This window comes from Macrobrachium nipponense, chromosome 33, assembly GCF_015104395.2.
Source record: "Macrobrachium nipponense isolate FS-2020 chromosome 33, ASM1510439v2, whole genome shotgun sequence".
NCBI lineage: Eukaryota > Metazoa > Arthropoda > Malacostraca > Decapoda > Palaemonidae > Macrobrachium > Macrobrachium nipponense.
This window is the reverse complement of record NC_087219.1, coordinates 22,894,041-22,912,580: the sequence shown is the minus strand read 5'-3', so window position 1 is coordinate 22,912,580 and position 18,540 is coordinate 22,894,041. Positions and strand designations below refer to the sequence as shown.

At 43.7% G+C, this 18,540-nt stretch overlaps 1 protein-coding gene across 1 annotated transcript in view; it reads left to right on the top strand.

Annotated features, from left to right (window-relative positions):
* Nucleotides 1-18,540, top strand: part of LOC135202788 (uncharacterized) — an 80,639-nt gene that overhangs the window by 25,234 nt on the left and 36,865 nt on the right. The window contains exon 3 of the mRNA XM_064232247.1: nt 7,228-7,296. Within this exon, the coding sequence (XP_064088317.1) occupies nt 7,228-7,296 (69 nt within the window). The remainder of the gene's footprint in view (nt 1-7,227; nt 7,297-18,540) is intronic.

The window sequence follows — 18,540 nt, the reverse complement described above, 5'->3', positions numbered from 1 at the left end:
ACCTGGAATACTTGTTCGTCCCGGTAGGTCGTGGCTACCAACTCCGCCGAGGTGACGGAGTTGATAGACCTTGCTATTCTCGACCTAGCCTCAAACTCTGTCTTGATTAGGTTCTCCGGAAGTTTAGGCAGCTTCTCGGAGAATAAGGTGGAGGCACAGTCCGCGTCCAGTTTACCTGCCGTAAACGTGGCCGGGGCTTCGTTCCAAAATTCCCTACTCGCAGGGAAGAGAAGGGAGGTAGCCTCTGTCTCTTTTAAAGCTGGGAGATGTTTATCCTCCGCTATGGGTTGGAGAGTTAACTCCACCACCTTGTCGGTGCAGGGCAACAGGACTCGATCCTGGCGGACTTTGATCTTCATCCCTTTGAAGGGATAGAACCCTTGGCAGCAGGCGACTTGTCATAAGATGTCGACAGCCTTGGGGCCGGAGATGACTCAGTCGCCGCTGACGGAGTCGGCTTTGATCCCTTGGGCAGGGATTTCGGTCTCACTGACTTTTCCTTGGGACGAGCCGACCGTGAGCTGTCCCAAGTAGGGATGGACTTGGAGAAGCCCCAGAAAGAAGAGGAAGAAGGAGTTGGGCTAAGGAGACTACGTGCCTCACTTACCTCACCACTTACCTGCTCTCCAAGGGTCATAGGTTCTTTATGAATGTGGATGGCAGCCACATCCGCCATCAAATCCTCTTGGTCATCCGGCAGGGGTGCCGTCTCCTCCCGGATGGCGTTGATAATTGGAGCCGCCAGACGTGGCTGGACTGATGCAGAGGGGGATCCCTTGAACAAAAGGGCTCCCAGGCTGGCATCTAAGATGTAGGGGTGACCTGATGGCGCGTTCCTTCCGTACCTGGAGACCCAGCGCCTCAGGTCTGTCCCGCGTTCTGGCGGGCCTCCTCAGCCGTCTGTCGGGGAGGAATGGGAATTAACCTTCCTGACATAGGAAACCAGTTTGTTAAACAATTTTATTACATCGTTTATCACAAATTTTCATCATGAAAAAAGGGGGGGGGATTAAGATGCTTACGCTTACCTGCGCATTCATGAGAAGCATCACCATCTCATAACAGATGGTGCAAGCCTCTGGCTGCCAGACCATGTAAGGAAGCTGCCCCTCCTCGCCTATGAAGGGGACGGAGCAGTTAGCGTGGGAGTGGCACACCTCGTGCCCAACGGTCTCGCCGAGGGAGGTGGAGCACCCCGTCAACTGGCAGCGCACCTTCTGTAATAGTAATTATTAATGAGTATCAGCCTCAAGGACGGCCAGAGCTACTCCGGCGAGGGTATGCAACTTAAACTAGATAAAGTTCAAGTCTTACTCATTAATATATTCAATTCACTGACTAACTTTAATTAACCCTTAAATGCCGAAGCGGTAAAATAAAAATTGTCTCCCGTGTGCCGGAGGTGTTTCGGAGTGAGCGCGGAAGCGGAAAAAATATTTTTTTCAAAAAATCACAGCGCGCGTAGTTTTCAAGATTAAGAGTTCATTTTTGGTTCCTTTTTTTTGTCATTGGCTGAAGTTTAGTATGCAATCATCAGAAATGAAAAAAATTATCATTATCATATATAAATAATGCGATTTATGATAGCGCAAAAACGAAATTTCATATATAATTGTATTAAAATTGCGCTGTGCACAAAACGGTTAAAGGTAACAAGTTAATTTTTTTTCGTTGTAATGTACACTAAATTGCAATCATTTTGGTATATAACACATTGTAAAACAATAAAAGCAACACAGAGAAAATATTATCACAAAATAATGCATGAATTTGTAACGCGCGGACGTAAACAAATATTTTTTTCAAAAATTCACCATAAATCTAAATATTGTCCTAGAGACTTCCTATTTCTTTCAAAATCAAGACAAATGATCGAATATTAGAATATTACTATACTGTAAGAGTATTAGCTTACAATTGCAGTTTTCGACCACATCTGACGAGTTAAAGTTGACGAATGTCAAATTTTTTTATATATTTTTTTTATATGCAATTATTTCAAAAATAAGAAAAGCTACAACCTTCAATTATTTTTAGTTTTATTCTACATGAATTTGCGCACATTTTCATATATAAAACTCTACGAAATGCCTAATATGAAATGGAGCAAATATTCCGAGAATGGGACGTACGCATTTCAGAGATTTGTGGCGGAGAATCCGCGCGCAGAGGGAAGGAAAGTTTTTTTTTTTTAAATTCACCATAAATCTAAATATTGTGCTAGAGACTTCGAATTTGTTTCAATATGAAGATAAAAGACTGAATATTACTAGACTGTAAGAATTTTAGCTTACAATTGCGTTTTTCGACCATTTCGGTAGAGTCAAAGTTGACCGAACGTGGTTTTTTTTCTATTTATCGTGATTTATATGCAAATATTTCAAAAATGAGAAAAGCTACAACCTTCAATTATTTTGTGTTGTATTTTACATGAAAGTGCAATTTTCATATATAAAAACTTTATGTAACGGCTAATTTAAACTGGTGGCAAACATTACCACAATCGCAGTATGATTTTTTCAGAGAGTTACCGCGAGGACGTAAAGAGAATGTTATTTTTTTCATAAATTCCCCATAAATCAAAATATTGTGCTAGAGACTTCCAATTTGTTGCAAAATGAAGGTAAATGCTTGAATATTACTAGAATATAAGCGTTTTAGCTTACAATTGCGTTTTTCGACCATTTCGGTAGAGTCAAAATTGACTGAAGGTTGAAATTTTGGCACTTATCGTTATTTATATGAAAATATCTCAAAACTGATAAAAGCTACAATCATAAATATTTTTTTTTGTATTCTAAATAAAAATGCGCACATTTTCATATATAATACTCCATGTAACGGCTAATTTTAAAATGGTGCAAACATTACCACAATCGCATGTATGATTTTTTTCGGAAGAGTTACCGCGCGGACGTAAGGAAAAAGCTTTTTCATAAATTCACCATAAATCAAAATATTGTGCTAGAGACTTCCAATTTGTTGCAAAATTAAGGTAAATGATTGAATATTACTAAAATATAAGAGTTTTAGCTTACAATTGCGTTTTTCGACCATTTCAGTAGTCAAAATTGACCGAAGGTTGAAATTTTGGCACATCGTTATTTATATGAAAATATCTCAAAATTGATAAAAGCTACAATCATAAGTATTTTTTTGTTGTATTCTACATAAAAATGTGCACATTTTCATATATAATACTCCATGTAACGGCTAATTTAAAATGGTACAAAAATTATGTCAAAGTGACGAAATAATTTCCGAGATGTGTCACAGATACTTTTTAGTGCAGCAAGAAAGAAATTCGCGCTTGCGCGCCTGCGCGCCTGCGTAACGATTGTAAACAAAACAACACCTTGATCCGTGAACTCCCAGCATCCCCCAAGGCGCGTGATTCAAGAGTTTTCGGTTGGTAGGCCTATAAGTATTTTTCCGCGAATTTTTAAAAAAACTTTTGCATGTCGACGTAAAATACGTCCAGTCGGCACCTGAGAGACAAAAAATGTCGACGTAAAATACGTCCAGTCGGCGTTTAAGGGTTAATATCTAACCGCCTGCTCTCGATCCCGCTCCTGGGTTCAATGTAGGTCTAATACTTGAGATCCGATATCTGCCGTACTAGGATGAGGAGGACAGACCTGAACTCTGTATGGGTGGCTGGACCGGAAGGCTATGATAAACGTAGGCGCCTACTTGATCTCCAAAGATTGAGAACTGAGCTATGGTAGGTTTAATGCAAGACTCCAGTGGCGGATGTGAGGGTGAGTCACTCTCCGTCGGCATTGCAAGGGTCCGGAGCTGTTCACTGTACGGTCCCTCAAGGCTTAGCTCACTTGAAGTCTCATTTCTCCTTGTCCTAGCCACTGGCTGTGGAACGGACCGAGGTGGCGGATCAGGGGAAGATAATTCATATCTGGCGTTGCCTACCTCTACTGAGGGGGTGGGAGCAAGGCTCCTGCCCCAATTCCATGGGTAGAGGGGCTGGAGAAAGAGACAACAGAGTGGCGGAGCAACATATGCACTACCCGAAGCTATGTCCGTCATACGGCGGTGCCGGGGGACTATAAGCTTGGAACTTTAGTACCCATCCCCCCCCCCCCCCCCCCCCCCACACACACACACTTGTCCCCCTCCTTCCACTTATGTGAAACTCAAGCGGCCGTTCCTCACTAAGAGTACTAGTACCACGAGTTACAACGGTTCGGCTGGTCCGAGCCTAGTAGTGGGTAGGGGGGTGGGGGATGGGGGTTGATATGGGAGGGGGGTGGTCGGTCGTGATCGCCTGGCTACCTGCCCGATCAGAGGTGGCCACCTATTAGCGGTTGTGTGGGCTACCACTGTAGGGGTGGTAGTGTGACTGGGCCTATGGCCCACCGTGATTGGTATAGCAACCGGTTGGGGTGGCCCTCGAACGAGAGGCATAGCCTACTACTAAAGGTTAAACCGAAGGAGGCTAGGCCAAGACGAATGTTAACCAGACCTTTACGATACAGTGATACAGTATTGCATAATGACAATAATGAATATAGTATATACATACATGATAACGAGGCACTATGGAAGAGTTGCAAGGGGTTTTTATATATATTTTGGGAAATAACCGATATGGATCTAGCTGACTAACTGAGATCGTTAGCGACTCGGAATGTTAGGCTAAATCTCCTCTAGGATATCGTTATGCGGACAGTAGCCCTCAACTAAACCTACCAAATTCTAATTTATTCGATTCAGACTGGCCAGGAGGATAGATCCCGCAAAATGAAAGAGAGAGGGGGCTCTCTTATCATTGATATCCCCCCTGAAGAGTTTTAACTCTGTCAGGGGAAGAGGCATAAGGTTAACGGTTAAGGACAGTTAGCCTACCTTATTAATCTACTTGGGCTGAAATGATGGGTGGCAACTCTTCCACCTTTTCAGTGAATTAATGAATAGAAATATTTGCATCTATTTATTTTGTAAAGAATAATTCATGCAAAATTATGTTGGGAAGAGAGAAAGAGTTTCTAACTCTCTCTCTCTCTCCTACTAAATAATAGACTGCTCATAGCCTATCAAACATGATAATCTAATATTATGTTGAGATTAGCTCGAACATGCTCATGAGCTGGGGGGGGGGGGTTAAAATACTTAGAACGCCCTCTGTCTAGCCCCCATACGTACCCCAGGGTATGTCATGAGCGCATTCGGTACTTCTACGACTCAATTTCTAATGATAACAGGTGAACACATGAATTAGGTACATTTAATGCAATAATATCTCTGATTTATTCCTATTTTGGCTAAAACATGCGTACCTAATTCCCACACGTTCTTGCTCATGCTCACAAAATGGCCGGGACGCCGACTTCCCTGCAACACTTTCTACGGGGCCGAAGGCTAATTTGGGAAGTCCCACAACCTTATAAATTACGAAAAACGGAAATTGGGGTACTCAACTTTGGTGCAGGAGTCATTTCCGAAGAAGCCATCTCGAAATAACCACTTAAATGCATGATTTACCGAGAGCAAGAAAAAACGCGTCTTTCGTTCACCATTTCTAGAACAGGATTGAAGATGGCGCTTGGGTCGGGTGGTAGTAGTAGCAGTAGCGAGGGGGGAGGTTGTAGCCGCTGCGACGGCTCTCCCCATGAGAGGGATTTTGGAGAGGAAACCTCTAATTGGCAGAAGACCTGTGAATAGTGGCTTCCACTCGCCTTGTACTTTATACCCGATGCCCTTAGGGTGCTCCCGCGAGGGTAGTAACCTCAGCATACCATGCTAGCTTTTTTCTCTGGTATATTTAGAACCTATTTATACTAGAGCAGCAGGATCCTTTTCACCGGCGAACACAGGTCGAGCCCAGAAATACCCACTGAAGTATGGGCGACTCTTGGCCAAGCAGAGGCAGTACCCACCTGCAGTAGCTCTTTTACCAGGTAAGAAACAACAAGCATTGTACCAATGCTTGCAACCTTTACAATGTTTTGGAGTAGAATACGTATATCCATGTATCCCACCTCCTTTCAGTGTGGAATCGCTGTGTAATACGAGGGTTGTCCGTAAAATAAGGTTCCCAATGAGCTGCAGTCGTGAGGAACGCTGTTATGTGGGATCCGGCGACACTGGTGTGTTGCTTGGTTCCCTCTCTCCTAGTCTCCCCCACCCCCCGGCGAGCTGTCTGCGATGCTCAGTCGTAAGAGGCTTGGGAGACGTTAGAGATGGAGCTCTGGGAGCCGTTAGAGATGGAGCTCCCACTCGCTTCTCCCGCCAGGTGTGAATTACGCTCTGTGATTCGTTTTGTGTGTGCAAAGAACACTGCGCCGGTGGACATTCATTCCCAACTGTGTTAAGTCTACAGAGAAAAGTTTATGAGCGTACAACACGTGTTCAAATGGTGCAGAGAATTCAAAGATAGACGTACAGACGTCCATGAAGAACAGTGTTCTGGACGGCCATAGATTTTGGACAAAAGGATTGTGAAAGTGTAAGAAACAATGCTGAAAGATCGAAGGGTGATGGTTCGGGAGCTCTGTGAGATGATCCCTGATGTCAGCAAGACCTGCATTGACAAAATTTTGACAGACCATTTAGGGTATGCCAAGGTTTGTGCTGGGTGGGACGCATTTCAGAACCAGAGAGGAGCTGAAAGAAGAGTTTTAAGCTACCTTCACGGTGTAGCAGGAGAGTTCTATGATTCAGGCATAAAGAAGATGGTACATCGGATGCAAAAGTGCATTGATCTCAATGGCAATTATGTCGAAAAATAGGGAAAAGAGTATTATTCCAAAAATGTATTATTCAATGCCAATAAACATGTTTTTCATCATGAAAAATCTTTGGGAACCTTGTTTTACAGACAACCCTCGTAGCTTGGTGCATCACTTATACAAAAATATTTTTATGATAAAATAGTTTTATATATACTATTTACCAAGCAGTTACATAATCGGAGCCCTTCCTTCCTTCAGATGAACATCAGAGCCCAAACAAATTGAAGTTCTCTACTGAGTTGTACATATCAGTCCTGAATGTGGGTGAAGCTTTGTCACCTATGCAAATGATGGTAGCGCCACTGTGAAATTTGAATTTTTAGACTGCCGTGGTAAAAAGCCTGTACATATCTATGTAATTGCTTAGTAACTATATATAAAACTTTATTTTATCATAAAATTATCATTTTCACATGATTAAAATTACTTGTAGTGGATGATTACTATGCAAAATAAGTAATGCAAACTTTATTTTCAGGTGTGTCAGAAGGAAATGTCAAATGAGAAATGTGTTTTGGACCATTCTCTGTCTGATGCTCATCAAAAGGTAATTCAGATGACTGTTTATTGTACAGAACTTTATATTTGGTTGTTCTTTGAGTGTTGTTACTTGTGAAAGGAAGTAGGGATATTCAGTCAATTTTTACAATATAGACATATTTTCACAATGCCCAATGTGACTACACTTCTGTTTTATACATTCAACTTACCTGTCAGATATATACATAGCTATTACTCCGTCGTCCCGACAGAAATTCGAATTTCGCAGCACACACGGCAGGTAGGTCAGGTGATCTACCCCCCCGCCGTTGGGTGGCGGGAATAGGAACCATACCCGTTTTCTAATTCATATTTTTTTCCGTCGCTTGGAATGTAAACAACGTTTGCAATTCCTCCTGATGGATTTTCGTGTTTCATCGCCATCGATCGTCTGGGCTAACTTTTACAGGGAAGTAATGGATCTTTGGTTCGGCATACGCTTTTGTTAACTTTTAGAATTTTTTGATAAAATTAACTTCGAAAATTTCGAAGATTAGTGACGTGTAACTACCGAAGTTTTCGGTAGACACTCATCCACTTTCACGAAAGTGAATTACTTATACTTTCATGAAAGGGAATTACTTATATTTATTCATTAATACAAATAAGTGTTAGAGTTTGATTGAGGAAATGTATATCTTTCTTCCTAGTTGGGGAAGTCAGAAAAGTAACTATCCTTTAGAAGCTTTATTAGCTCTTGTGTTAACGAGCAATTATAGTAGTAACAGTACTAGTAGTTGTTGCATCCTCATCACCTTCTTACTCCGCAGAATCTACAATATCATATTTGCAAATTGTAGACTTTGGATATAGTTCAAATGCGAACTCTTAGAATGTAAGAAGTGAATATAGTGTTCCCCCATTACAATGGAGGGTGCGTCTGATCGGCTCTGTCTCGCTCTCAGGTCTAGACCTCTTCCAAACTCACAAGCCCAGAGGAGAAGGAATGTCGAAAACCGTAAGGAGGTTTCAGAGAATCCCCACCGGTCAGGCATCCCCTCGTCAGGTTCTGTAGAGCGTCCCAGACTGCCAGGGATAGCCATTGGAAAGGCATCCTAAAACAGTGTTTCTCCCTTTTTATGCCTACTGTTCCTCGATGGATAGAAGAACTTCGGATGAATGAAATTGGCGAAGATCCTCGTATAATGCCTTCTGGTAGAATTATTCAAAATGAGAATGACATTAATCGATCCACCTTTCGGAATCAGGCGACGATTTAGCGCCTTCTAATATTAGAGATCGTTCGATAACATTTGTAATAAAGTCATTGTTCCAATATTTTTTTTTGCAACTAGACGAGAGCGCTATCCCATGGGGGTATGAAATTGTTATTTCAACATAAAATTCCCCATCGGTGCATTTTTAGATATAGATCTATTCTGATGAGAACGATTTAGATTATTTGTCAATCGAATGAATTATATGGATCTCGTTGAGTGATAAAGCATATATGTATGACTTTTAAGCTTCTAGCTCCTACCATGCTTAGGACAAATCGCCTTAGGACTAAGGTATGGCAAGGCATATACACATACCGAAATTTATGCTATAATGGTCAAGTGAAATCCTTACAAAAATTTCCCCTAAATTAAATATGGTTTACCTTAATGTAACAGTATTATAGAGGATTCTATTACGCTAGAGTATGAGTTATATGATGCTATCGTGTCTTTGAGAAGTGATCGGAGAAGCATATCTTTATTGGTGGATTGAGAGTAGGATAGAATATTTTTCTTTGTGTTAGAAGAGGTTTCCATGAATTACCAGTACCCTACTAGGACTTTCCTAGGAAGGAATATGTTTAAAAGGATTGTTTAGAAGACACCTATTTAGTTTCTAGACTTGTCGAAGTCTCGTTCGCTTAATTATGCTTATATAAAAACTTCCTGAAGTTCGATAATAATTTTATAAGATTCCTTTATTTCATGGAGTAACTGGCAACTCTAGAAAGGGAAGGCCAGACGGCTTTCGAAGACTGCTTTCGCTTTGAGACCAGCGCAGTATCATCTTGTTCTCAGTCGTGAGCGGTCGCTTACAGCTCTCTCTCCTGCGGAATGGGATAACTAACCGTATCTCTTCCCTACAATCGTGGTCTTAGCCTCGGATTGAGGGAATACTGAAGCTATCATAAATAAAATATTGTCTGCCTTTTGTTAGGAAGCTTTCAATAAGAAGGATATTACAACCTTTCAATGCTGTTTACCGTAGGTAACATGATTAAAGGATTCTAATGCAGCAGAACATTATATTATTTAATGCACTCATACTTACGAAAGCATGGCTTATGAGAATACATACTTAGTGAGAAGACAGATGTAATAGAGATTCACTTCAAGACTACGGTATGGTTAAGTCTTTCGAGAAAGGACACAACCGTATTTAGATTCGGATATTGCGCAGAAGTTGTATGAGTCGGATGGGAAACATTCTTTTAGTGGGAAATGGTTTCCCTGAATGGATTATACTATGTATATAAAGTTTTCATAATAAGAACGGAATTAACATATGAAAGGATGTCGGGTACCATAAAGACACAGATGTTCTGGCACATAACATAAAGATAATTAGTAGGAGGCGCCAGCCTGGCGCAAATTGCGCCAGAAGCGCCAGCTTGGTGCAATAAGCCAAGAGCACCATCCAAAATATTTCTCGTTTGAGCGAGTTATTAAATAAAAGCAATGCAAGAATTTGCGAGTCCGTGAGAACCTCGATAGACGATAATAACTGTTAAAGTATGTCTAACATTTATTGCAAAGAGTTGTGAGAACCTGCGAGAAGTCTTCTTCATAGATCTCTTAGCAAGGTAGAAGACGAACAGTCTTCCTGTAGACTGCTTCCTTTTCCTCAAACCATGCCATAAGGAATCATAAGCGCCAGCCAGACGCCTGGCTCTAACTAGAAAATAATTAGTTAATAGATATACCTTAGAGCAAATTATGCTTTCCTACATAGAGCTGGGAAGTTACTCAGTCCCTCGCACTGGAGTAGTCCTTCTCGTTCAGGAAAAAAGGGGGGGGGGGGGGGGGGATACGGAAGAATTAACCGAGGAAAGAATAATTCCCCTTCCGATATACTCGAATTAGAGGAAAATTGAGAAGAAACATCCAACTATGGAAGTACTGTAGAATTATAGGATTCTTACAGCACCTCTTCTTATTTTGATATCAAGATTTCCTGACCACGGTTGCAAGTAATGGGCCATAAAGGCTCCAGCCAGGCTTTAACCAGGCGATAGGCACCAGCCAGGCGCGAAGCGCCAACCAGGCGCAAAGCACCAGCCAGGCGGGAGGCGCCAGCCAGGCGGGAGGCGCCAGCCAGGCGGGAGGCGCCAGCCAGGCGGGAGGCGCCAGCCAGGCGGGAGGCGTCAGCCAGGCGTGAGCCCCAGCCAGGTGCGAAGCGCCAGCCAGACGCGAGGCGCCAACCAGGCGCAAGACATCAGGATCTCCAATTTCTCAGTATTTGGAGATAGACTTTCCAAGAGTTTCCTCTTTGAGAACTGACACAAGATCAGTTTTTTCCTGATAGGGACACAAGTTGTCGCACAGGCGGCCGTGGCCCTTGTCAGAATTAACTGAAATTGCAGAAGTCTCTAACAAGAACAGACTTCTCATGTCAGGTAATATAGTGGTCGCGTGAGCGACTTCTTTCCTGGCAAGAGGAGTTGTTTTTGGGAGAAACTTTCTTTGCCAGATCAACCCTCTACTGACATTTATTCTAGATATCGCACAGGCGAACGTAGTACGTGTCAGGATAAGTGGGTTCTTCTGCTTTATAGACCTTTACATGGTGAAGAGAACCGATATCTTTAGAGGTCTCTCGCTTTCCTCAACCTTATGAGACAAGTGATAGAAAATATATCGGACTCATAAGTTAATCTGGGTGCAGGTTTTAGAAAGACCTTGGCAACCCCTTTTTTATTGCACGTTTCGGCTAGTCCCTTGAACCATGCAGCTCCTCTTTCTCCTCTTTCATTGTTATTAACAGGATGTTATATTATCCTACTCCTATGTAAACATATAACAAGGTAGACCTTGTAATGTTTTGGTACTGGAAAAGACTCGTAGGAGCTCTCAGTATTGGGTGAGAGGCTCTTTCAAGTATCTGAACCGTACATTATGGCCTGATGTCCTAGGATAGGAATCTTGAATGATTCTCCTCGATCCTGGATCAATTATTAGGAGAATAGGATAATAATAATTTGTTGTTTTGCAGAATAACGATGATAGAATTTTCCATTCTCTCGTTGCCCAGGCATGAGGACAGGAAGAAAGAATATAAGAGAGAGGTAGCAATATACGCCATCTTTATGTTATAGAAATGGGAATAAAATTTAGTCTTTTTCCCCTAAAATATAAACTCTTTACAGAATGTAAGACAAAGGGTGTCAAAGAAAGAGAGGATAATACGTTATGCCTCATTTTAGACTAGAGAGGTTGGATTCTCAGAGTCACGTTCTTCTCACAGCAGGTTTTGGAAGTCTTTCCAAGACAGTCTGAATATTCTTTCAGCATCTATTTTAAATGGACCTTAACAACCTCTCCACTCTAAGTCTGTCTGCGGGCAGACTTACCAAAAGTGGACATGAATGAGAGGATGTTTCAAGGTAAATGACAGTAGTCATGGATAAGATATATAATTACTGCAGATCGTGCTAGAGGGAATGAGGAAACTGTCCTCTTCCGATACCTCTGTGAACCACATAGCGGTTTTTTCTTCCCTTTCAAAGGGAAGAATCACCTTTGTATATATCTGCTATCAAAGAACGCAGTAAAAGGCTATACTCTGTCTCTATAAAGGGAATTGGAGATAGCAGAGCATTAAGATCTTCGGGATCTTATACAATACCTCTATACGACAAGACTAGGAGATCTTATAATTACAATGGGATCCTATTTGGGCCTCAGATTCCGTGTTCTAACAAGATGGAACTGCTCCTCATCAATGTTTCTCTTCGTACTAAACGACCAAAAGGACGAGTGAAATTTTGGGCTTGGAATCTGGAATCAAATTCTAGAAAGACTCGGCAATGGGTTCCTGCCAGCATGGTATGTTTGGCAAAAGAACTAAAACCTTTTATTCCTGGATCAACGCTTTCAGATAAAGGATTCGTTGTCCAGGCAATGTATTTACGTTGTCATCTACAAAAGAAGATAAGGTTTAAACGTTTGCTGACAGAGTCTTTGGAATACGATGAGGGCTAAAAACTACTTCCCAGAAAGTTTGAAGAGATATATTTAAAGAGCTAGAAATCAGGAATCCTCCCAATTTCAGCTCAGAGTCTCCTTAGACTTCCAGGCTCTTTCCCTGCCTTTGTGCAAGGATAGGGAAGATTTTGCAACGAGAGAACTCATCAACATGTAGGAAGAGTGCTCGTTAGCAACGGAAGTATCAAGTATTATCCTCCTCGGAGGAAGACTGGTCTCTCGGACTATTAGATTTCCTATCGTCTACTGGATGTAGCTGACTAAAATTACCTCCCCTTGTTGCAGAGGCCATAAGCTCAAAGTGAAAGAATTTCTTCCACCCTTTTCCATTCTCCTGATAAACGATTGTGGATGTTCAGACTTTCGGACAATGTAGCACCAATCAGGCGCCAAATGCCAAACAGGCGTAAAGACGCCAGAGCAAGACAGTCCAAATAAACACTGTCATTGTCTGATGAGGAGAAGGAGTAGGCCTCCAATCTGGCGCAGATGCGCTAGAGGCGAATAAATCAGGCAAATAAAGTGTCCGAGGTGGACATCGCCAGTTTTCATCGAGACTCTTAACAAGCTCGAATCTCCAGCAAGTGGGGAGAAGTCAGCCAGGCGCCAGGCGCGAGGAACCAGCCAGGCGCGAGGCGCCAGCCAGGTGCGAGGCGCGAGTGAGGCGCCAGCCAGGCGCGAGACGCCAGGCAGGCGCGAGGCGCCAGGCAAGCGAAGCGCCAGGCAGGCGCGAGGCGCCAGGCAGGCGCGAGGCGCCAGGCAGGCGCGAGGCGCCAGGCAAGCGAAGCGCCAGCCAGGCGCGAGTGAGGCGCCAGCCAGGCGCAAGCCAGGCTCTGGTCTTCATCCAGAAGAGATCTATTTCAAAGAAAGCCCTGGTCTTCTTTGGAACAGTGGAATCTCTATAGCACTTCTTGAGTAACTTGATGATTCCTTCAAACAGCTAAGAATTAAAGCGCTTGAAGTGCGAGCTTTTAACAATTCTTGTTCTTTCCATAACAATATGTCGTGAGAGATATTAGCTGTTTTAAATAAAAAAAAAACGGGAGATGCAACTCTGTGTTGCCTTTCTCTTTGCACGAAGGAGGGATCAAGTGGGCTATGGAGAGATCCTTCTCTTTGTTATACGTGTCCACGATGCGTTTTGCTGGGATAGGGGAGCCGACACTGATCCTTAACTAGTGAATTAAAAAATTTTTATTTTAACATAAGTGTATTATTTTCTGGGGTTATTGAAATGAGTTTTGGGGGATAGCTCTTTTCAAATAAGCACAAACCTCGTGTTGAGGATCAGGTGATCGGGATCGGTGTTGTGCTCCTTAAATTATGCCAATAGGCATTGGTGTATTGTCATGTAAGTGGATAAGACCCCATTGACAAATGACCACTAGATTCTGTCAAGTAAGTGGATAAGACCCCATTGACAGATCTACAAGAACTCTTAGCATAGTCACATCCTCGCTGAGGCTCTTGAGACGAAACAGACTACTAGCAATAGCTAGGAAGTCGACCCTTCATCTAAACACATAGGAACCAAGGTTTTATTTGTTTATTACCTACAACGTATGTTGTTTACCTGTCTATTCAGTAATAGCTGTCTTTTACCCTCCACCAATGGTGTGAATCAGCTATGTATATATCTGACAGGTAAGTTGAATGTATAAAAATGATATTGTTATGATACAATAAAGTTTTATACATACTTACCTGGCAGATATATACAATTAAATGGCCCACCCAGCCTCCCTCAGGAGACAGCTGGAAGAAAAAAATATGAATTAGAAAACGGGTATGGTTGCTATTCCCGCCACCCAAGCGGCGGGGGGTAGATCACCTGACCTACCTGCCACGTGTTGCCAGCGAAATTCGCAATTCTGTCGGGACGACGGAGTAATAGCTATGTATATATCTGCCAGGTAAGTATGTATAAAACTTTATTGTATCATAACAATATCATTTCTGGGCTCAGCCGTGTCGCTCCGTGAAATGTGTCCTCTTTAGCACTATTTCTAGTAAAATATTGCTATGATACCAGAGAACTGCTAAATGACATGTCAGAAGTCTCTGACCTCGCTCACCTAAATAAAAGGTGTCGGTATAGAACTGGGGCGATGTTAAACACTACCACAGCAACCCCTCCAATTAGCCTTTTCCTCATCAAAAGACCCTGAAAACGGGGAGCCGACCTATAGGTCACACCCAGCTACCCTGTTGAAGGGGACTGCGGCGTCATTCTTATCGATAGCCTCCCAGCGTTATACGCTTGTTTATAGCTATCTGTTCTTTTTATTGGTTTCTTTATTCTTTTTCGTTATGGATCGTCAATCTGCCTCTTCACCCAAGTTAAGTACTGGTTCGCCCTTTTTCTGTATTTAGGGAGTGATTTTGCCTTTCGTTTTGCTTTATTTAGGATTGTTGTTAGGCGTCTCCTCCCGTAGCGAGCGGTAGCGAGGGCCGCCATTAGTCGGGTTTCCCTTTGTTGTTTTGTACCAATTTCGAGCAGGGCTTCTTTCTTTCAGTACCTATATATTTATATACTCGTAACTTATAATATTTCAGTATATATATTTTCAGTATATATTTTATTTATGTCTTGGGTGGCAGTTGCTTTGTCGATCTTGTTTGATCTACGTTTATTATTTTCATGATTTCCTGTTTTTTCAAGGGGGTCGGCGTTCGTGCACGTTTCTTTGTTTCGTGCTTCGATGTTTATCTACCGTTCCCCCCGTCCCCCTTTTATTTTAGTTTGGTATTTTCCATTCAAGAATTCCCCCTTTTTCTTTTCGTCAGTTACCGTTTGTTTTCGTTTTGTCGGTAAGCAAGTAATTTTTCCTTGTTGCGCCCACTCTCATCGAGTGGCCTCCATTGCGTTTTATATTTTTCGCCCCTTATTTTCATTACCCCTGTTAAAGCATGTTTTCCCTTAGCTTTAAGTAATTGATTTATTTTGTCTATGTATATTTGGGTTGTCTTCGGTCGGCAGCTAGCCTTCATAGGCTTTGCCTGCGTTTTTCGCTGGTTACGTAATCGTCCCCCTTCAGCCTCCCTCCCTCCCCCTCTCGTGGACTCCCCGTAGTTGGGTGCCCGCTCTCGTTGTTTGTCGCTGACGCCGGTCCCACCAGCGGAGGGGGTGAGGTGTAGTGGGTCTCCCAGGACCTTGGGCTGGGGAGTGTCGCTTCTTAGCCGACCGCCTCCGGAGTTGTTAGTCGCACTGCGTTTCAGCCTCGGCTTCCGTGGATTGTTGCGCTCTGCTTCTTTCACTCCCGGAGCTTACATCCACCCGCCTAAAACATCCCTCTCCGCATAAGGCTGGGTTTAGATTCCGGCCTCTCCCGAGTCATTGAGGGTTATGTTTACGGAAGTTACTCTTCCGTAGGCGGAGATATTATATTTGTTATTTTAGTTTTTATTATTATCATTATTTTTATCTTTATTTTTATTTCCTTTTTGCCACGGAACTTGCGAGTTCATGTGGCTGTCCCGGGTTACTTCGTGTACCCCCCTCTCCGGGTCATACAGCTCCGGGTATACAACTCCGGGTGGTTTTTTTTTCCTTACACAGTCCCCGGGACGTTAACATATGAATATATATACCCTTTCTTTTCTTTATAGCAGTGACTCGGGAAGAGCCCATGCCCCAGCTTAGGGAGACAGATCCCACATCTTTACTACTCCCAGGTAGGGAGGATTTGTGGGAGGATTTGCCAGCTACGTTCTCGGTAGGCAAGCTGAAGCCAGATTGTGCAATCACCTTGTTTAGTGAATGCCTTCCTAGGCTGTCAGACGCATTGATCCAAGCCGAATTTGACGCTAAGACACGTCTCGCAAGGTCTCTTAACTCCCTAGTGATGACAGAGACGGCGGCTCGGGAGTACGCTCAGGAGCTGCTGTTTAAGGTCATTGCGAAGTCGTTACTTTTAAGCATGCAATGTGACTTGTACGACTTTGCAATATTAGGAGAAATTGCAGGAAGCATGTTCTATCTGAGGCTACGATCAGGCACGAACCCAACAAGCTTCTAGCTTCCTCAATCTGGGGTGCAGATCTCTTCCCAGCTTCAGCAGTAACCGAGGTTCAGAGCGAGGCATCACGTCTTAACCAAAGCATCAGGTTGCGTTGGGGAATCCCTTTCAAAAGGAAATCAGAGTCTTCTTCCTCCAGTTTTAGGGGCTAGGAAGAGGCAAAGGAAGTTTCAACTCTTTTTCCGAAGTCCCCAAGTCAACAGCATCCTGTGCTACAAGCTGTTCCAATTCAACAGGTATCCCAGCCTTCGACTTCTAAGGCTCAGCCTCAGCAACAGCATCAATTTGTCTTCCTTTCGCCGCCGTCTAACCAACAGGTCTCCTCACAGTATTCAGTGTCCGCCCGCTTTTTACCCGGTCTATGAGAGTCGGCATTTCACCACTTTACCAGAGTTGCTAGGGGTGGCAGGGCTAGAGGATCCTTTCGCCAGCGCAGAGGAGCCAGAGCCCAAGGGCGAGCTAGAGGTGCAAGGTCAGGCAGAGGATCCCGGCCTTCATCATCTCATGAAGTTTCTCAGGTAGGAGGCAGGCTGTACTCTTTCGTCATCGTTGGGGGTTCAGCAGTTGGGCAAAAAGCATAGTATCCAGAGGCCTAGGCTGGAGTTGGATCAAAGGTCCTCCTCCACCCATCACCTTCTATCAGGAACCAACGCAGGAATTGATGGATTACTCCAAGGACCTTCTCCAGAAGGGAGCAATCTCCAGGACGAAAAACTTGAAATTTCAGGGTCGTCTATTCAGCGTCCCAAAGAAAGGGACCGACAAAAAGAAGGGTGATCTTAGACTTGTCCCGTCTAAACTTGTACATCGTTGCGACAAGTTCAAAATGCTGACCATCTCTCAGGTGCGGGGGACCTTACTTCCCCGTGGGCCGTCACCACTCTATAGATCTTACAGACGCCTACTATCATGTCCCGATAGCTCGGCACTTCCGACCATTCCTTCCTCGGCTTCAAACTAGGGAAAGAAGCCTACTCCCTTCAAAGTAATGCCCTTCGGGCTAAATATAGCACCAAGGGTTTTCACGAAACTGGCGGAGGCAGTGGTGCAGGAGCTAAGGTCCCGGGTAGGGATATTGGTGGGTGGCGTACCTAGACGATTGGCTAATCTGGGAGATGGACAAAGGTAAATGTATGAAAGCCACGGACAAGGTCATGTCTTTCCTGGAATATTTAGGGTTCAAGATCAACAGGACCAAGTCCCGGTTGGACTCCGGAGTCCCAAGTTCCAGTGGCTAGGGATTCATTGGGACTTGGATTCTCACACTCTTTCCATTCCAGCAGGAAAGAGAAAGGAGATTGCCAAGGCAACAAGACAATTCTTAAAGTGCAAAGAGACTTCGAGAAGGAATCAGGAGAGGATCCTAGGCTCGCTCCAGTTTGCCTCAGTCACGGACGTTCTGTTGAAAGCCAAGCTCAAGGACATCAATCGAGTTTGGCGTTCGAAGGCAAATGCCAAGTGTCGGGACAAGTTCGCCCGGATACCTCTGATTCTCAGAAAACGCCTGCGCCCATGGACAAAGGCCGCCAACCTAGCCAAGGAGTTACCGTTGCAGTTTCTTCCCCCGTCCCTAGTGGTGCATACGGACGCATCGCTGACAGGTTGGGGATGGTTATTCACAGCACGAGAAGGTTCAGGGAACTTGGTCACCTCACTTCCAACACTTCACATCAACATTCTGGAAGCTATGGCAGTGTTTCTGACTTTAAAAAAGCTCCGTCCTCCAAAGAAGACTCATATCAGGTTGGTCCTCGACAGTGCAGTAGTAGTACACTGTATAAAACAGAGGTGGTTCAAAGTCAAGTCATGTGAACCACGTGATGATAGCATCTTTTCTCTAGCAGCCAAGAACACCTGGCATCTGTCGGCTACTCACCTGGCAGGAGTCCACAATGTAGTGGCAGACGCCCTGTCTCGGTCGGTCCCTCTGGAATCAGAATGGTCACTGGACCAAGAATCCTTCGGAGAGGGTTTTGCCAAAGAGTACCAGGTCTAGAAGTAGATCTATTTGCCACAGAGGCAAACCAC